General features: G+C 37.0%; 2 protein-coding genes across 4 annotated transcripts; both read right to left on the reverse strand.

The window, feature by feature from the left end:
- Positions 1-1,407: 1,407 nt before the first annotated feature.
- LOC131310857 (protein DETOXIFICATION 29-like) lies at positions 1,408-6,771 on the reverse strand. Of its 3 annotated transcripts, XM_058338101.1 has the most exons (8): positions 6,366-6,770; positions 5,734-6,275; positions 3,909-3,995; positions 3,469-3,525; positions 3,148-3,386; positions 2,322-2,440; positions 1,883-1,969; positions 1,408-1,735 (listed from the first exon to the last, which is right to left on the reverse strand). In XM_058338101.1, the coding sequence occupies exons 1-8, from the start codon at positions 6,651-6,653 to the stop codon at positions 1,670-1,672; spliced, it is 1,485 nt and encodes a 494-aa protein (XP_058194084.1). In that variant the 5' UTR covers positions 6,654-6,770; the 3' UTR covers positions 1,408-1,669. The 3 variants fall into 3 exon arrangements, with proteins under 3 accessions (XP_058194084.1, XP_058194085.1, XP_058194086.1); XM_058338102.1 differs by lacking the exon at positions 3,469-3,525 and having other exon boundaries at positions 6,366-6,771; XM_058338103.1 differs by lacking the exon at positions 1,883-1,969 and having other exon boundaries at positions 6,366-6,771.
- Positions 6,772-7,753: 982 nt separating this feature from the next.
- On the reverse strand, positions 7,754-19,289 carry LOC131310859 (protein DETOXIFICATION 29-like). Its single transcript, XM_058338104.1, has 8 exons — positions 19,007-19,289; positions 18,000-18,541; positions 12,702-12,788; positions 11,851-11,907; positions 11,501-11,739; positions 11,290-11,408; positions 8,472-8,558; positions 7,754-8,307 (listed from the first exon to the last, which is right to left on the reverse strand). Exons 1-8 carry the CDS (start codon positions 19,055-19,057, stop codon positions 8,269-8,271), a joined length of 1,221 nt encoding a protein of 406 aa, XP_058194087.1. The 5' UTR covers positions 19,058-19,289; the 3' UTR covers positions 7,754-8,268.
- Positions 19,290-20,935: the final 1,646 nt, after the last annotated feature.

Here is a 20,935-nt window from a genome sequence, read left to right on the forward strand (position 1 = left end):
GTTAACTGAAACAGGTATGCTTGGATGTAAGCATGCAAATACCCCTATTGAACAAAATCACAAGTTGTTTAATTGTTTACATGCAACTTCTACTGATAAAGCAAGATACCAGAGACTTGTGGGAAAATTAATTTACTTGTCCCATACTAGGCCAGATATTGCTTATTCAGTATGCGTAGTAAGCCAGTTTATGCATGATCCTTGTAAACCTCACATGGATGCTGTGGAACGCATATTGCGATATTTAAAATCTGCTCCGGGTAATGGGTTATTGTTCAGCAAGAATAATCACTTGAAGGTAGAAGGTTACACTGATGCAGATTGGGCTGGTTCATCTGACGACAGAAAATCTACATCAGGATACTTTACTTTTGTAAGGGGCAACCTTGTGACTTGGAGGAGTAAAAAACAACAGGTGGTAGCAAGGTCAAGTGCAGAAGCTGAATATAGAGGCATGGCTTTTGGAGTATGTGAGTTACTATGGTTGAGGAACTTGCTTAAGGATTTGGGTATTCACTCTCAGGAGACAATGAAGCTGTATTGTGACAACACTTTTGCTATAGAGATTGCTCATAATCCAGTCCAACACGATCGGACGAAGCATGTGGAAATTGATAGGCACTTCATTAAAGAAAAACTTGAAGCCGGAATCATTGCTTTCCCGTTTGTAAAGTCTGCAGACCAACTAGCCGGTGTCCTTACCAAAGCTGTTGCCAGCAGTGTTTTTAGTCACTCTTTAGACAAGTTAGGCATGTGCGATATACATGCTCCAACTTGAGGGGGAGTGCTAGAATTAAGGATATGATTTAGTCAATATTTGATTTGGTCAATATCCTTAATTATGTAATCTTATTTTATGTCATAAGTGTAGAATATTTCCATGTAATCTTGTATTCTTTCCTTGTTAATGTTTGTACTATATATATTGTACAACTACGATGAATGGAATTATCAGAAAATTACTCCACAATTGTGTTTATTTTCACCGTAATGCTAAGTTGTTGCCTACGCAGCAATGTTATTAATCCCGTACCGTACCGGATTTCAGAGAAACCGGTACCCTAACTCCCCAATACCGTTTACCGGTCATCTCGGAAAATACCGGTCGTTTTTTTTTCTTTTCCGATCATGTTTTTCAGAATTTTAGCAAAACGTGGGTTTAACCATATTACGTGCGCGAGGCTCAAGTGCTTAACCATATTATGTGCGCAAGGCTCAAATCCGGGATTTGCACCCCCCCTGCGCGCGAATAACCCGTGACACGCACCCGGTTAATTGGTTTCCGAATCAGTTTTTCCAAATTGTCTTCGGCCACGGCACATTTTCCCGAGCGCGCGAGACCTCTCATTGGGTTCTCATTTACAAGTTCACTAGTGTGCAAAGTCATTTAAAGTGGAAAAGAGTTATGTAACTAAGCATTGTGGGACTAGAGATATTTTATGATGAATTGTATGATATTGGGAATTTTTTTGAATTATAATTATATATAATTATTATATATATTGTAGTTGCGGTAAATCCGAAATGGTACCCGGTACCTGACCGGTACCGGTACGTACCGTACCAGTAGAAAAACCGGTACTTTGTCCGAAACGGTATTCAGAACTATGCTACGCAGTCCTGATCGATGTGCACATACTATTTGTGAATTAATTCGATCAGCTCTTTCTTAAAATTCTGTGTCATTAATTGTTTTTCCGCCCCATTGTTGCAACTTGTCTCCAGCAATAGAAGCCTGCATTTTGCAACAGATGAAACTCCAAATTCAATATAACTTATATATTCACCTGACAAAGATATATATATAATTAATGCATGCATGCATGTACAACTTGTAATTTGAGATGAGGTTTTTGTTCAAGTAATTAAATTAAGTCTATACCTCCTTATTCCAATCAGTTTTGTACATGATCCACGAGATAATCGAGGCTTCTAGAACTGATCCTACCAGAACTCCCCACCAGATTCCCTGAAAAATATGTAGTATCGGTGCAGTAAAAAGCTGAGATTAAGATTGGTTCGTAGGAATGACTAATAATTATAAGCAGAAGATGATAAATCCTGAAAAAAAAAAACTAATAAATCTTCCTGTCGGTTGTCCTATCGACTATCGCATCGTTGTTTCCATATTAAAAGTTAGATTAATTTGGACCCAACTCTTCAAACTCCTGTTTTGAGATCACGTCACGGTCGGGGCATTCCCAGCTCAAACAGCTAGCTAGCAGTACTCCCTCACTCACTAACCATTAATCACAAAGAGGTGGAAGTCCTCTTGATCGATGCTTTAGGGAGGTAGGAAGTTAACGAAACTGGATACGTACCTGAATCCCCATGTTGAACTTGAAAGCCATAAGCAGACACGTTGGAATCCCAACCAAATAGTAACACCCCAGGTTCACATATGCGACGTAGGATTGCCACCCTGCCCCAATGGCCACCCCTGCATGCACGAATAATACTCAATATAAATAAGATACACTGAAGAAGTCAAAATTTTACAAAACTAGTAGTATCAATAAATGTACATCACAAGAACTTACAAAAGCTTGAGGATTGAGGCCCTGTTAATTTGGTAAACCAGTGGAATTGATTATTTAGTTTGTAAATAAAAACAGTAACAAAAAAACATGTTTATGATGCCTGTTTCAAAAAATATTGAAAACAAAAATAAAAAATTGAAAATAAAAACTTCTTCAAACAGAGCCTGATTGACTTGACTTATGTTTTTGTGAATGCATGATTTTTTCGTCTGTAGTGAACATATTTTCTTCTATCTTGATTAAATTTTTTTGCTTCAGATGTTTGTCTCGACAAGATATATCACAAAACTAAACAGCAATGGCGCAGTTTTAAAATAAAATAAAGAGGCTAAAAAGTAAGCGGTTTGGCTAATTTTATTTTAATTTTATAAGTGAAGCTTATTCCCTACCCCTTTTCGTTTACTTTTTATATTTCTCTGATTGAGACAAACGAAAAAATTATGAAGTTTTGGTTCATGATAAAAAAAAGTTAAGAAAATATAAAAAGAAAAAATTCGTTTCACTTTAGAAATGGTAAACTCAAAAATCCCAGTAAAAGAAATATAGTAGTACATCAAAGAAGAAATAAATAAATCAATGCATATATAGTCATTGGAAAAATACGTACCTGCGAGAGCAAATTGCAGATTGTAAAGAAGAATGGCGACTCCTAGCAGTGGGGTGAGCTCGTATACAAGCTCTTTGACTTGGGCATCAGTTGAGAACAAGGAAGGGTACTGCTTCGCAGAGACGATGAGAACAAGGGCGAGGAAGAGACCTACGAGAGAGGAAGTCGCTCCGACCACCACCGCTGAGAATTTGGCTGCTCTGGGTTGGGCTGCACCCAGTTCGTTTGACACCCTTACACTGCGCGCATCAGTTCTGTGTTAGTAATCATCAAATCTAAAGATATTGGCGGAGGCGTACGTTTGTGTTATCTTCTTCAAACCTTACGGCTGCATTGAGTCCAGATCCTGACATAATTGTCCAACCCAGAATGTTTATACTGCGAATATTCAAGTATACGTAACCATAAGACTTCCGATCTGATCAACAAGCTTTTTAACTTTGACTTTACCATCAAGTGATCAATAATTCTATACATTTAAGTTTCTTGCGTAACACAACCAGCGAAGGATCCAAAAATGAAGCATAATCATCCGTATCGACAATGAGAAGTTTAAAATGTACAAAATTATGACAAAAAATTAAAAAAAAATCACTAAAGACGAAAAAAGTATCAAACAACGGCTGTCTTATTTGTCTAAAGTGTCTTGTTATTTGAATAGCATTTCGGCATTTCCCATCAAAATATATGTGACGAAATATTTAATCAATTCAATTGAAGTAGCTCTTCATTGGGATGCAGGTAACAACGCTCCAACTCACCATATGGATGATGCATCTACCGAAACTTCAGCATCCTTTAAATATCCAGCAAAGAGAGCTAGTGCCATCATGTACCAAATTTCCAATCTGTCAAATTTATGGGGACATGAAATCGAAAAGCTTAATTTAACCATTGGCATATACAAATTACCTATACATTTCAGGATATTAAATTTTTATTGAGCACAACGAATCAATTTCTAACAGGTTGAAATCGATCAATCTATTTAACTTAGTCGTCGGAACATCTGTAAGCTCCAAAAAGGTGCGCTCCCTTTTGGTGGGCTATTCCGTTGACAAGACACATATTCCTTTGTATTCCATTTTTAACGAGTTGTGATTTTATTCTTTTTTCTAAATTAGTGAGTCTGTAGAAGATTAGAGTGGAAGGAGTCATGTTCATAGAATTGACAGTGAGTGAACTGAATGATCCAAGGTAGGACGTCTTCAACGATCAGATCAATCAGTTTTAAAAGAGATCAATTGGAACAAAGCAGATTGATGATTAGTTTATCAATTGACTCATTAAGTAGAACCTGTAGAGCAAGCTGACAAGTTATGGACATAAATAGCGACTAGACGGATTGGGCCAGCTTGCATGCAACTCAAAAAACCCCGGGGCCTTTAGTTAATGACTCAACAAACTTCCAATTAATAGCCAATATATATATTTGAAATATTTGAACTTTGTGTGATTCGACACCTCACGAACTCCCTTAATACCAAGTCATTTGATTTGTCTCATAGCACTCGGCCATATCCCTTGGAGTTCTATTCAAACAATATTCATGCTTCTATGCATATTCCTATATCGCTTGGTGGTTGGAGAGATGCCATCAAAGTCACGAGTGGTAGTCCCAGTGTCGCATCAAACGGAAAAAGAGAACAAAAAAATTAAGGAAGAGAAACAAAGATGACAATGGACAAGCAAGGAGGGATGATGAGCAATTAAGTGGGTTCCAGCTCGAGAAATGGACGGGCTAAGTTAGGTATGTGGGCTCAAAGAATCTGGTTGTTTAGACTGTTTTTGATAAGATAGGACCCCTGTCACATATTTCTCCTTCATATTGGAGTATCAAAGTTGAAAGAAACTACACTATCCAATTATTTTGTTCAAGAAAGATCGAAGATATTGGTGGCCTATTTCTTCACATAATAATTGTCCCAAATTTCACGTTTGGCGATTCAGCCAACTTTGTTAATCATTACTAGTAAAATAAGACAAAGGTCACAACTTTTATTTTCTTATGATTACCCATCAGATATTCAATTAATTAAACTCCTGAATTATATATGCTTTCTTAACGCACTTTTGAATATCTTATCATGTGTAACTTGGAATGAGGGATGCTTGGCAGCATCTTTCCGTAGAGCGGTGCAATATTGCGACCGTTCCGGCCGCTCATCTCGGTAACCGATGGCTCGGATCTTATCTGAGCAATTGACGGTTCAGATTTTTATGCGCTCAGATTCGATATAAGCCATCCGTGCCGAGATGAACGGTTGAACCAGTCGCTCTCGCTCAGCAGGGAGCTGCCGGGCAGCATCTCTGGATCCGTGTAACTCTCTAACTTTTGTTTTAACTAATTAATACGTACTTTTAGTTTCAGGAATTATTCAACCAGTAGAAAAGAGCTATTCCCAAATATAAAGCACATATAAATCAAGTCTATAATGTAAATTAAATTTTGGTGAGTTGTTTTGAAGAAGACTCACGCGAGCATCTTGGGTGGCTTTATAACAGCGTGCCTTTGATCCTTTTAATCTTTTAATTCTTTATAAAGATTAATAAATCCTTTTTGCTTAGAAAAAAAAAAAGACTCACGCGAGCATTAAGGCAGATGCAAGAGATAACTTGAGAAATCCCCAAAGATTTTGAAAGGCCATCCATGAAAATCCAGTCCAAGCTCGACCACATGCCCCAGAGAAAATATAAACTAGTTCAGCCAGCACAATGAACCACCACGATAAATTCAGCACAACTGCTGCCCCCACCATTCCCCACCCTAACTTCAACATCAAAAGCCAACTGAAGACAGTATGCAACACCATCGTGACCGCCGATATCACGGCCATGGCCATGAACTTGCTCTGTGCCTGCAGAAACTTTGTAAGCGGGTAGTTCATCGCGTAAGCGAAGAGCTGCGGGATCATCCACAGCGAAAAAATGCCTGCTTCCTCTGAGATTTCGTCTGTTTCGCCGATGATTTTCAGCACTGGTGTTGCGAAAATATAAAGAAACATCAGCAACAGAGCAGTGACGTTGAGGATAATCCACGATCTTTGCATGTAAATCCCAAGCATCTCGAGGTGACCTGCTCCGAATGCTATCCCACAAAGGGTTTCTAGTGCACTTCCCATGCCCCACTATAAAAATATTTAGAAAGAGACTCAAGTTCATGAATGAATAACTAAACCATTAATATATGCAGAGTAAATATACTAGTACGTACATACCATGATGCCAGAACCAAATCCAGCGATGATGGAGTTCTCAACCGAAACCATAGCGAGTTCGGTAGTTCCGAGTTGCCCAGCAAATACTTGAGTAATGGCACCGAGTGAGTATTGGCAAATGGAAGTGAAGATTGCCGGAGCGGCTAAGTACCAAAGCTTCTTTGACTCCACGCAGATTTCCCTGAAAAAGTATTGGATTCCGGTGCTGGATCCAACGTGATCGTGAATCTGTGAATTATGGGACTCATCCTCAATCGATGATAGAAGTGGTTGCTCACCATTTTCCATGGGGGAAAATGATGAGGAGAGTGAAGAACTCTGGTTAGGTTCGGGAGAAAGTTAGACTGTGCAGAGACTTTAAATATCACTAAAGGTCTTGAAAATTTGGTTAGCGAGCTTTATATACATCGATTCATATTTCTTACTCTATGAGGTTTTCTTTGGGAAAATTACGGCCAATGACATGTTTTGATAATTAATGCCCGTTAAGGACGTTTTCAGCATTAACAATTGTTCTTAGCATGTTCTTGGAGGGTATTAATTATCAAAATACGTCATGGGCAGTCATTTTCCTTTTTTTTTTTTCTTTCCGAGACAAAGTAAAAATAATTGGACCAAAAAGGTGAGCGTGGAATAAAAACAGCGACGACACTAACATAACCCATTAAGCACCCAATAATTAAGGACATGAGCAGAAAATGATTAAAGACAGAATTAAAAACAGACCTAATTTTTGGCAATTCATTTCCTTGGAATACTCATTCACGCATTTAATTGGTTCATTGGCCGGCCCCGATTAGAAAAAAGAAAAGCGTTCCATTGGCCAGCCATGGAATAAATATAGGACAGTAGTACTTTTTAAATTTCTAAATTAATCCTGTGAACAAAAGCATCACCTAAGCTCCTGAAAGGGTTATTATTATTATTATTATTATTATTATTATAGGGCAATTATTATGTCGGGTTGCTTTTGGATTTGGTGATATGAGAAAGATGCTCTCATCAGTTGGGTCAACCGCACCAAATATACGTAGAAATTAAAATTAGTGTAATCATGCACGATACCAATATAAAGAACGGTGGAAATTGCTCGGCAGCCGGTTATAAAAATCGCATTTTATTTTCAAGACTATTCAATAAGTAAGTAAAGGGTTTCTTTCATTCAAGTTGGGTAGCTGATCACGTGTCTATTCATTCCAAAAATTGCTAATCAAGTTTACCCAAATCAAACCCACCAAATCACTGGATCGAAGCAGATTTTGTGCCTTGTTAATTTGGATAGTATTTTAGAAAAAAAAAAATTCCAACTCAAAAAACACTCAGTAATAACGCCCCGATTTTCCAAAGAATTTCGGAAGCATTAATTAGTGATTTTCCATATAAAAAGATTATTTTAATTAAACTTTATTACCATAATTGAGAACGATTATTACATAATTAAATTTCATTTATTACAGACCCAAATTTTGAGATACTGAATTAACAAACACAAAAGTCTGACATTTATTTAGAAATCAACTCCAGAGCGACTTCTAGTTCTGATATGGATTCCAAGCATACTCTGCCTCAGTTTTCATTCCTGGGATCTCCCCATGTATTATATGGGACCGCCTCGTAAGGCTATTCCTCTACGTTGCTGAATCATGCACTCTCTGGCAAATTGACTGCCGAAGCAATCGATTTGTCAAGATACAAACGTATCTATGAGTGAATTTTTACATCGTAACAAATGGAGGTATACATTTAATAGTACTAATTAGTCGTTGCCTACACAGTCCAGATGTGACATTATTTGTGAATTTTTCGGATCTTCTTAATTTATATATGCTTAATTCCTTGAAACTATTTCCATGTGCTTTTGGTCTCTATCACTAAAATTAATTACATAGATGTCATCTGCCCTTTAACCCCAGTGTTGTAACCTGTCTCCAGCAATAGAGGCCTGCATTTGCACCCACCAGATGAAAGTCATATACAATTAGTAACTTATTCACCTGACAAAAATAAATTAATTACATCTTGTAATTGAGGATGCATGCATGAGGTTTGTTCAAGTAATTAAGTCTGTACCTATCTTCCAAAAAAAAAAAAAAAAAAAGTCTGTACCTCCTTATCCCAATTTGTTCTGTATATGATCCACATGAGAATGAAAGCCTCTAGAATTGATCCTATCAGAATTCCCCCCCAAATTCCCTGGAAATATAGTATTAGAGACAAAAGAAATGGTTCACATAATGACTAATAAGCAAATGATAGATGCTAAAAAAAACATTATTAATTAGAACCCAATCAACCAAATTTGGTTTTAAGTTGGTTTGTTGCTTTTTCAAAAATTATAGTACAAACGTATGTTTTAGAAGTTACTTTCCATCGCATGCATTCCAAGCGAGAACAGTTCTGGTTAATTTCTTTTTAACAATTGTCGATTCTAAGATATTTGTTGCTTTTCGATCCATAGAGAAAATAATTCACCACAATTCCAAATATATTGATTGACCAAGAATTTGTCTGGTCTGTGTAAACCTGGCTGGCTCAAAAGAACCATATATATGAACTTAATCTACTACGGCACTACGCCATACCTAGACGAGCTTTGAGACTTGTAATTAATCCAAGTCCTGATTGGAGATGGCACTCCAAGAAAATTAATTTATTTTAAGTGGCGACAAAATTCCGTCACTAAAATTTTGTGACGTAAAAATTGGTGTCACAGAGATTAGAGGAGTATCCGAGAGCTTTCGTTACCTCCCAAGAGTGCTCAAGAGTCCATGGAAGTCATTTGTCAAGTCTTACAAATCATTTTGATCGAAAAGCATTGAAAGGCACAAGGGCGGGCCTAGGGTTGAAACGAGGAAAGGAAAAAAATACATAACAGACTGTCTGTCTGTGTCTGGGTATAATATTAAGCTCTACCGGTAGAAGCCCATGATTCCCATAAATTGGACAGAAGATCTGTGTCCTGGTTTACACATCTGCTATATGCAGACTGATAAACACCCAATTTTGTAAATATTTAGTGCGTTTAGTTCCATTTTTATGTCATTTATTTCATGTTTATTTGTTGTTTTTAGTGATTTTGCGCGTAAGGCATTCTGTTGAGCATTTCAGGCAATACGTAAGTTAAAGGCATGTTTTGACGCCACATGTAACCCTTGAAGGTATCCAAGTGGCAAGGCCTCATTTGGGAGAAGCCGACGGGTTTTGGGAATGATCAAATGGAAGGCCGGATAGCGTCAAGGGCAGTCAAGAGGTAAGAAGAAGCACGTGGGACTTGATCTGCCAGCAAGCAGCTCGGTATTGATACGAATCTCTGAGTATCGATACGATTCAAAAACAGTGGGAATCTCAAGCTTCAGCGTATCGATTTTCAACGTATCGATATGGTTCCTCTACGGGAAATCCTGGATTTCGGGTCAAGCAGCTCGGTATCGATACGGTCATGGAGTATCGATACGGAAGACTCACCGACCTGCTTTTTGACAAATTTCAACTTTCCATTAGTGGCATGTTTCCACTTTCGAGATATTTTCTGGGTATTTTGAGGAGAGAGAGTGCCATTTTGTATAAATAGCCCACTCTCTCTCACTCCTTGAGAGAGCTCATTACACTTTTAGGTTTTTTCTCCATTAATGTCTTTCTAAGCTTTTCAAGTGTAATTTTCGTAGAACTCAAGTAAGTACTTCTCGTTTGTTCAATTTCTGTTTATTAAAGTTGTTCGTACGGACTAAATCCTCTTTTATATCAAGTTTGTTTTTGATTTCTTCGGTTAAAAGTAAGGTCTCGTTTTTATGCTTTGGGCTTTGCTTTAAATATGTGTGAGTAGTCGGTTGGCTAAGTCTCGGGATACTCTTTCCCGAGGACTAGGGTGGTTATTTGGTTCTCAAACCCTCGTGCTTAAAATCATGGTTTTTGGAATAGGGCTTAACTTGCGTTTTTGGTCTAAACAAAGGGTGTTAACTCCTTGGTAAGGTGCTTAGTCAAGCGGTCTTGGCAAGCGGCTCACCGAGGGCTCCTGGCCTCCTATGTGTTCGATTAATTTGACAAACAAGTTGGTTAGCCTCCGTTTAATCACATTTTTCAATAAACGTAGTCATTAAAGTTAAATCCTCCGGGCGTGAACACGCGGTCGTGACTCTCGCTTGAGTGATATTTGAGATCCGGTAACGGCCTTTGTCAAGGCTTAGACGATCCCTAGACTTGCCTCTTTAAATTCATTAAGAACATTTCTAGTCATTTCATTAGCATTTTTACCGTTTAAAGCAAAACCAAGTTGGCCATCTTGAACGCCGAAATTCTACCATATAAAACCTTCAATCCGAATTAAGCTATATTCGATTCTCTGTGGGAACGATCCCGGACTTTGCGGTTATTATGCTATCGACGATCTAGCTCTATGCTTGGGGTTTTCAACCTTATTGGAAGGCAAGGTTATGGAGCTAAGCACAGACTAATTATAGACAAGATAGGGTTTTTCACCTCAAGACTTGTAGTCTCAAATTCCAAATTCAAGCTAACTTAATTTTTCATACAATTTCGAGTTTCATTAGCTTTAGGATCTACAAGCATTTCTTTTACAAAAGCTAGGCCTGTGTATTTTAGGAGCAACTTTGTTTACTTTTGTTCATCCATCTTTACTTTCTAATGTTCTCACTGATAGGCTAATTTGGCTTCTTCAATTCTTCTTGACATCAATGCATTGTTCATATAATTAATTTGTGTCCTTACCAAACAAGGATTAACAAACATATGCCAGGCCACTACGACTTTCCCATAGGTTGTAATATCATGTTCTTATTGAAGGGTAGAATTTGGATCGACCCAACGCTCGAACTCCTATTTGGATCACGTTACGGTCAGGGCATTCCCGCAAACAACACTCATTCACTAACCATTTACAAAGAGGAAATAAGACTAATATATATACCTGAATGCCCATGTTGAACTTGAATGCCATAAGCAGACACATTGGAATCCCAACAAAATAGTAACACCCTAGGTTCACATATGCGACGTAGGCTTGCCACCCTGCCCCAATGGCCACCCCTGCACTAATAATATCATTGCTCAATATATAATTAAGATAAAAGAAAACAAGTGTCAAAATTTTAACGTTGAGTCATTGGAACAATACATGCCTGCGAGAGATAATTGAAAATTGTAAACAAGAATGGCGAGTCCAAGCAACGGTGTGAGTTCGTATACAATCTCTTTGACTTGGGTATCGGTTGAAAACAAGGAGGGGTACAGCTTTGCGGTGGCGACAAGAACAAGCAGGAGGAAGAAACCTATCAGAGAGGACGTCACTCCGACCACCATTGCTGAGAATTTGGCTGCTCTGGGGTTGGCTGCGCCCAATTCATTTGACACCCGCACACTGCAGTACCAAGTCTGTGCTTTATAAATATGTATACACCTTCTTCCATGTTAGCAGTAATCAAATGTAAAGATATTGGTGGAGGCGTTTGTGTATTAGCTAGCTTCAAACCTTATGGATGAATTGAATCCATTTCCTGCCATAATTGTCCAACCCATGATGTTTACACTGCAAATATTCAAGTATATGTTAATAACCATAAAACTTTCAAAAGTGCTACGTACACTACATAGTTACACTATTCTTATGTGGAGCCCATTCTGGGTCTCACAAAAATTCAAAAAAAATATCCATAAATTTTAAAATATTATTTTATGGGTCCTATGAAAAATCAACTCCAACGGATATCGATAAGTAGTACTTATGGATTTGTGGAGCAGTTTCACCCATATGAATCCATAAGTACTACTTACTGATATCTATTGGAGTTGATTTTTTACAATACCCTATAAAATAATATTTTAAAATTTAAGGGTATTTTTCTTTATTTCTTAATTTGGATCCCACAGAAAATATAGTATAACTATGTAGTATATGTTGCGCTTCTCTAAAACTTTTTTTTTTTTTATCCGCTCACAAAAACTTTTTGATCACCAAAATTTCTAACTTAGACTTTACCATCTAGTGATCAAATGTTACATTTTTTGTGTAGTACTATTATATTTTCACTTGAGTTCATATGTCCGGAAAAAAGAAGGCTGTTTTCAAACACGGATGGATATGGATTATCGAGGCAGAAGAGGTAAATTACTCAGCCCCCCAAACTTCTAAGAAAATTTACTTGGTCTGCAAATTTTATGAAAATCGCAAAACACACCCCGTAATTTCGTGATAAATTTCTGTATGGGTACTATATATATACGTTTATATACAATTTCGAAATCAAAATTAATGTGATAAAATTAATCAATCCAATTGAAGTGGGTCTTAATTAGGATGCAGATAACAACGATATAACTCACCATATGGAGGATGCATCTGACATAACTTGAGCATCCGTTAAGTATCCAGCAAAGAGAGTTAGCGACATCATGTACCACATTTCCAAGCTGTCAAATTGTGGGACACGAAATTGAAAACCCTTAACCATTGGCATATATACCTTTTAATTGACGAAACTAAATCAATTTCTAAGTGATTGAAATAGTTGATCAAAGATGTACGGCATCTAGGGGTGACAAATTGAATCCAAATCTACTGGGAAACCTAAACCCATCTATTAAAAAATAGAGCCAATCTAACCCATTTATTAGTTGGGTTAGAATTGATCAAAACTCATCTAACCCATTTATTATTGGATTTTGATTGGGTTTTAATTGAGTCAACTTAAATGCTCAATAAATCATGAACATTATCCAACAGAAAAAGTAACTTAATTTGTGAAGTCTAACCAACTACACCAGTGATTGCCTAGGTGAGTTTGGTAGGTGAAATTACCCTCTTGTCCTCTCTAGAAAAAAAAAAAAAAAAAACCAACTACACCACGAAACCGCTTGCTTCCCTAACTCGTAAACAAATCATATCTATATCTATAACTATGCTGTTCCTTTTAAAGCTAACCCAGTCCCCTCTCTCTCTCTCTCTCTCTTCCCCATCGAAACCTCTACCAAGTCAAAGATAAAAAATGTCGAACCTGGACAGGTCATTGTCAATGTCAACTCTTCATCAGTAGGAGATTTACGGCAAAACTTTGGGGGAGAAGAGAGAGTCCATCCATAACTTAATTTGTGACGTCTGCGTCTATGGTAATTCGTTAATTGCTCCTCCTCCTTCCCTCTCCCTTTCTTTCTCTACCAACTGATGTTTCTCTCTCTCCCTCTGAAACTTCCCTCTCACTTTTCGCTTCTGTTTCATTTTTTTTCTAATTAACAGCTAGGATTTTGTCTTTCTTTTCATCGACTTGAAGAAGGAAAACCAGAGCTGCGATTCACAAAACATGTAAAATAGATATGTAAAATTATTAAAAGTTCACGAAAGTTAATGCCATGTTGAGGTACTGCAAAATCGGGTCCAATTTATCTTAATCGATTTCCAATTTATCTTAATCGATTAGTTAATATGTTGGTTGTCTTTTTTACTTATTTTTGTCTTTATTCAAAAAATTATAAGTTTCGATCAAAAAATTTTACTTTTTCGATTCCTCTCGTCAAGACTAATCAATAAATCACAAAAGTTTGACGCAAATAAACAAATGCAAAAAAAATTAAATAAAAACAAAAAAATAAGTTAACTTTTCAATTCAAACCCACCATAGAAAAAAAAGAAAGAAAGAAAGAAAGAACATGGAAAGAAAAGAGATGGGAAATGATGTACTTTCACTTTCTTTCCTTGAAATCAAATTTGCAAGCTACTATTGAATATTGATTGTTAAATGTACATTACTGTTATAAGAGATATTGGGGGTGGAGATAGCACACAGGTTTGGCCCAATCTGGCAGAAGGTTTAAAGAAGTAAATCTGGACATAATAATCACTAACAATTTAGAAGAGAAAATCAAGTAAAAAAAACTCCAAAACTCTGAACTGCTAAGTCTAAAAATCCCTAAAATTTCAGCGGAATCTCCATTCGGTTCAATAATTTTAGTATATAGGGGTAATTTGGTCATTTTAGTATATAAGGGTATTATGGTAATTTTAGTATGTAAGGGTAATTTGGTCATGTAAATGTACAAGGGTGATACGGTCATTTCAGTGTATATGGGTATTTTAGTCATTTTTAATTTTAATTGGGTTAATGGGCTGGTCGGGTTTGATTTCAAATAAATGGGATGGGTTGGGTTGGGTATGAGTAATTAGGCTCCTAACTAATTGGATCTAAATGGGTCAATGACTTATTAAAAACCCAATCTACTAATAACTTACCCAATTTGACATAAACCCGCCCATTTGACACCCCTAACGGCATCACAACCGAAGACGGACATCCCACCTATTTTGGCATACAAGCCTCCGGACAATCATATACCAATCCAAAAACAAAAAGGGCTAGTGAGAATACAACCCAAGAAGGAAAAAGAAACGGAAATCCGTTAACTTTTGACTTATGCGTGAAAGAGATTAGGGAACTGATTTTTGCGCTCCAAGATTTGCTGCAGGCGCTCCATCTTTTTGTTTTTATACTGTGATGTTGCTGGCAACATCAGTGTATATTTTGTTTTTACACTGTGATGTTGCCGGCAACATCACAGTGTAGAAACAAAAAGGTGGAGCGCCTGCAGTAAATCTTGGAGCGCAAATATCAATTCCCAAGAGATTAATGGTAATTTGTAATTAATTTTAAAAAGAAATCCGACCAAAATAGTGAGGAGTCCTATGTAATGTGTTTAGCATATGTACAAGGGAATTCCCTCCGGCTCATGCATCATTGCTTCTATGATCCTAAAGAAAATCTTTAGAGATAATGCACGTCTATTCAAATGTTGTATATATATATATATATATATATATAACTTGGTGTATGGATCAATTTGTGTGCAACTTGACGAATCTCCGAACCATTTAGATAATGACTGAACAAACTTCCAATGGCAACCAAGTTTAGAATGTTTGGACTTTTTGATATTTGACCTCGTGAACTCTTAAGTCATTTGGTTTATCCCATGTCAGTTGGCTAATTATATTCACATTATTCATGCTAATTTTATGCATATTTCGGTAAATATACCTTGCTTGAGCTAACAGCTTCTCATTTCACATATTGATCGAAAGGGTCCTGAGGGTACCGGTTGAAGAGACTTATCATTTTGTTTTTTAACAAAAAGGATGGATGAAGACCCCCCGAGGGTACTGGGGTTGAAGAGACTATCATTTTGTTTTCTACAAAAAGGATGGATGAAGATTAGACAACCAACCAGTGGCGACTCTACCTTTGACGAGGATGGTCACTTGATCACCCAAAAAATAAATATAATACATGTAATATTTTCAGTTTTATTATTGTTAAAACATCCACCTTAAAAGTAATTGGCAATGAGTAAAGAGGCCACCCAAACTCATATACTAGTTTTTGAGGTTATAAATATCCAATATGGGACAAATTTCAACGATTACAGGTTTTTTTGGGTAAGAAAAAAAAAAACCTATAGGTTAGATCTTCTTGAACATCCTACCCAAAAATATTTGAACATCCAATCCAAAAATCAATTAAATGTATACAACTCAAGTAACATATAAATTTGTGTTTATATACATAGTTGAGGTTTCTAGAGGCAGTAGAAATTTTTAAACAAATTTTCAAGAATTTTCGGAGCCGTCATTGCGACCATTCATAGCAACTTCTTTTGAACGTGACTATCGAGTCTCTAGACCCGCGGTAGGTTCTGATCTACCACCCCTCTAACAGTAAGGAAATATTTAAAGTAAGTGTCGCATGACTCGAATTTGGACCTCTTGACCACTTCGAGTAAGACATGAACAAGCTACCACACTTGGTGGGGGGAGAGATGCCATCAAAGATAGTAGGGCCTAGCTAGATCGAAAAAATGGACCTCTTAGACCTAACCAGGGTCTTTCTCTTTTTTTTTTTAGAATGGCAAAAGAAAGTTTTCATTAATTATAAAGATGGAAATTATACAATACGAAAAACAATACATTGAGAGAGCTTCGAAGGGTATTATATATATACACTCTTCTAGTGCTTCAACTCGCACAATTTAACCTATTCCTCAGCTCCTCGAATTTCAAATAAAATAATTAACAAGAAGTCAACTAAACACTTAGCTTAAACCACACGAAACCAAGAGGGTCCAAATTTTTTAATTTGACAAGATGTGTGATGCTAGATTCTTGGACTATTTGGATATCCCTTTCTCATATTTCTCCTTCAATAGGTATGACCCACCGTCCAAATTTTTCCATTTGACAAACTCTAAGTCTAGAATCTACATCATAATTTCTACTGGTTAGGTTTCCAATAACTCGCATCAAAGTTGAAACTGACTGCAATATCCTTTTTTTTTTATTGATCGGCAAAGAAATTTCGTTATTATGAAAAGATTAAAAACCTGATTGTCAACTTATGGTCGAGAAAGAAGATGGTGACCTATTTCTTCCCAAAATTGTGTCAAATTTCATGTTTGCATGACGATTCTGTCCGCTCTTTTTTTTTTTTTTAAGTAATGCAGAGTGTTCTAGGTCAACTTGCTCACACCTCGAACTAATCCCTACGGCTCTTCCACAGCTGTTTCACACGAGTAAGCATGTGGTGAGGTGGCTAAGAGTATTATTTAGGACAATCGAACCTAAGACTTTAGGATATAATATAAACACCTAAATCCCAGACCAAAACCATTTGCCTAACAATCCCTTGAGGTTAAGGATTCCACCAACTTTGTAATTAATTAGTAGAGAGAAACTTATTTACGGAGCCGTTGCAAAGCGGCTCTTTAGGAAGTTGAGCAATCTCAGCCATCCGTTTCGGTATTGGACAGCCCGGATTAAAAATAATCTATTAACGGTAATAGATAATCTATTAACGGTATAATCTATTATTGTTAATAGATTATTTTTAATCTGAATCGTCCAAAATACTTTTAGACGACCGAGATTGACCTCTGTAAACACTTACTCCCTCCGTCCGGATTTAATAGTCATTTTTGAGAGTTTGTACCACTTTTCAATCAATTATATATTATAATTTTATAATATTTTATGTGATTTTGAAAATATTGTATTATAGAAATAATCGAGATTTATCAAACAAGATCCATATCCGATATGAAATTCACTACGAATTTAAAGATATAACCCATTTTTTAGCCGGTTAAAATAGAATTATAGACAATTAAATCAAGACAAATGAAATATTTATAACTGCTCTATAAACAAGATTTTCTCTAATTACTAAGAGAAAGAATGCAACTTTTCAACTTTGTACTTAGTAAGAGAAAGGAGCTCTCCAACCAATAGAAAGAATTGCCAAGCTACGACATGGTAAGTTCATGTCTCCCTCCATTGTGGCCTAGGTTAAAACCTCACGAGGGGCGGGATTTGGAGTTTCAGAATTATGAATAGTTTCTCAATCCCGTTGACTAACATCCCACTAACTCCAGTTAACTATACAATATTGGCACAAAAAAAAAATTAGAAAAGCTATCCCCGCATATAAAGCACTTATATACCAAGTCACTGATTTAAATTAAACTTTGTTGTGGTGTTTGTCAAACGAATTGAAGAATGAGTCCGAATCTCAAACGTTGAATTTGAAATTGTTTTCGAACATGCAGCATCATTTATAGGGAAAACAAAAGAAGGCTACTCACGCGAGCATTGCGCCAGATGCAAGAGATAACTTGAGAAATCCCCAGAGATTTTGGAAGGCCATCCATGAAAATCCAGTCCAAGCTCGACCACATGCCCCAGAGAAAATATAAACTAGTTCAGCCAGCACAATGAACCACCACGACGAATTCAGCACAACCGCTGCCCCCACCATTCCCCACCCTAACTTCAGCATCAAAAGCCAACTGAAGACAGCATGCAGCATCAGCGTGAACCCCGATATCACCGCCATGGCCATGAACTTGCCCTGCGCCTGCAGAAACTTCGTGAGCGGGTAGTTCATCGCATAAGCGAAGAGCTGCGGAATCATCCACAGCGAAAACATTCCGGCTTCCCTCGCGATTTCGTCTGTCTCGCCCATGATTTTCAGCACTGGCGTCGCGAAGATGTAAAGGAACATCAGGCCCAGAGCAGTGACATTGAGGATGACCCACGATCTTTGCATGTAGATCCCAAGCATCTCGAGGTGACCCGCTCCGAATGCCATCCCGCAAAGGGTTTCTAGTGCACTTCCCATGCCCCACTATAAAAAAAATTTAGAAAGAGACTCTCAAGTTCATGAATGAATAACTAAACCATTAGATGCAGAGTAAGGGGCCGTTCGGCTAATTAAGTTAAGTAGCTTATTTTTTTTGTTCTTATTTAAATTTTTTTCGCATTTATTAGTTTTTCATCAATTTTTTGGGGATTATTACTTCGTCATGACGAAAGGAATTTAAAAAGTAAAAAATTACGATCGAAACCTAATTGTTTTGAATAAAGACAAAAATAAGCCAATAAAGTCAATTTTTTCGTATTTATTAAAAAAAATTAGATTTCGATCGTAAATTTTTACTTTTTAGATTCCACTTAACATATAGCAGCAATAATCCCCTAAAAATTGACAAAAAAAACTAACAAATGCCAAAAAAAATTGAATAAAGACAAAAAAATTAGTCAAGTTACTTATTTAGCTAAACGGCCCCTAATTATATGTACTGGTACATACCATGATGCCATAACCAAACCCAGCGATGATGGAGTTCTCGACTGAAACCATAGCGAGTTCGGTAGTTCCGAGTTGGCCAGCAAATACTTGAGTAATGGCACCGAGTGAGTATTGGCAGATGGAAGTGAGGATCGCGGGAGCGGCTAAGTACCAAAGCTTCTTTGACTCCACGCAGAATTCCTTGATAAAATATCGAATTCCGGTGCGTCCAACGTGATCATAATCTTCTTTGTTATGGTTTGGATTATGGTAGTGATCATCCTGGATGGATGATAGAAGTGGCTGCTCATGACCATTTTCCATGGGGATCGAGCTAGGAAATGATGAGAGAGTGGAAAGAAGTCTGTTTAGGTTCGGAAGAATGATAGAATTAATGTGCGTACGTAGCCTTTAAATAACAGAAAGTATCTGTTGAAATTTTTAGGCTAGTGAACTTTATGGTACGTTAATTCATACTATTTTATTTCTTACTTTTTGAGGTTTCCTACTTGTAGACATAGTAATAAACATATAACTATACAAAAAAGTGCGCCAGGATCGAAAAGAACAAATCCAAAAACAAAAATATAGGATAACTTTTTGAAGATTTTGACAAAACGAAAACACGTTTAATATGTTCACACGGGACGACTGCCCTATCTTTCAATTATTATTATTTTAAATATGCGACTGCTCTCTCTATCTCTCACAAGTGAAACAGATGATGAGATGGAGTATATGGTAAGTGGATTTTGAGGGAGGTTTTTGGGGTGAGGAGTGGAGAGAGATAGATAAAGGATTGAGATTACTAATTGAGATGAAAACATATTAGAAACCACGCGCAGAGAAAGAAGTTGGGTCTCAGTATATGGTAAATGGGCTTTGAGGGAGATTTTTAGAGTGAAAAGTGGAGAGAGATAGATAGAGGATTGAGATTACTAATTGAGAAGAAAACATATTAGAAACCATGCGCAGGGAAAGAAGTTTGCCGGGTTTTAAGACCCAAAGCGAACAACGTCTATATTTTTTTTTCTAGATAATATTGGTTGGTCCATTGGAATATAAGATAAGAGATATATAATTCATCCTCTAATACTCATTCTCATATTTAATTAGTTGGTTCATTAAAGAACAACACAATGTGATGTAGGACAAAAATGGAGAGTTTTTGTATTTTATTTTTATTGTTTTAGAATAAGATTTTGGCTAGGAATATTTTCATTTAGGTTAGAATTATTAACTTTCCGTATTCAGTTTGATTTTGATTTCTGTCTTTATTAGGATTCTTGGTCTACAAGAATTAGGATTTTATTTTAATTAATTAGGAAATATCTTTTATTTAATGCCGCTTGTTTTGGCATGATTTATTATTTCTTTTACAGTAGGATTTCTAGGGTTAGGGTCTTATAAAAAGGGCTGTAACCTATTCAATTATTAAGACTTTTATAACTTTTATCAATAATATTCAGAGATTTTCTCTTTCTTTCTTGTGCGCAAAAATTGCTCGTTGCGACGAGTTGTTTATCTCGTTTGGACTAGTACGCTAACTAGTCTCTCGTGAATTCCGCCGCGTCAAGTGGTATCAGAGCAAGGCTTTGCCTGGTTCGATGGCACCAAACAAAGTTGAAGACACACCCATTGACGTTGGTCGTGGGCTTACTGACCTAAGGAAGATGATGGAGGATACCCGAACACAAATGCAGGATCGAAGCACTCAGTTAGCCGAAATCCGTCAAGATACTCGCACTCAGTTTGCAGAGATCCGTGATTTACTGCATGGGTTGACTCTACAAATTCGCCAAAGGCCAGAAAGGGTTGAGAAGGATCGCGCGTTGGGATTTGCCCATCGCCAACCTCCTAACCAGAATAGGAACCGCGTTGAGGGATTTGCCCGCAACCAGCCTATTCACCAAAACGTCTCCGGAGGATATTCTTATTATCACTACGATA

The sequence above is a fragment of the Rhododendron vialii genome, chromosome 12a, assembly GCF_030253575.1.
Source record: "Rhododendron vialii isolate Sample 1 chromosome 12a, ASM3025357v1".
NCBI lineage: Eukaryota > Viridiplantae > Streptophyta > Magnoliopsida > Ericales > Ericaceae > Rhododendron > Rhododendron vialii.

Coding starts and splice junctions, on each gene's coding strand:
- LOC131310857 (XM_058338101.1), bottom strand. CDS start 6,653: ATGGAAAATGGTGAGCAACCACTTCTATCATCGATTGAGGATGAGTCC. Junction 6,276..6,365: donor GATTTGGTTCTGGCATCATG/GTATGTACGTAC, acceptor ATATTTTTATAG/TGGGGCATGGGAAGTGCACT. Junction 3,996..5,733: donor GCATCTGCCTTAATGCTCGC/GTGAGTCTTTTT, acceptor TAAATTTGACAG/ATTGGAAATTTGGTACATGA.
- LOC131310859 (XM_058338104.1), bottom strand. CDS start 19,057: ATGGTTTCAGTCGAGAACTCCATCATCGCTGGGTTTGGTTATGGCATC. Junction 18,542..19,006: donor GGTTTGGTTATGGCATCATG/GTATGTACCAGT, acceptor TTTTTTTTATAG/TGGGGCATGGGAAGTGCACT. Junction 8,308..8,471: donor GAACAAATTGGGATAAGGAG/GTACAGACTTTT, acceptor GTGCAAATGCAG/GCCTCTATTGCTGGAGACAG.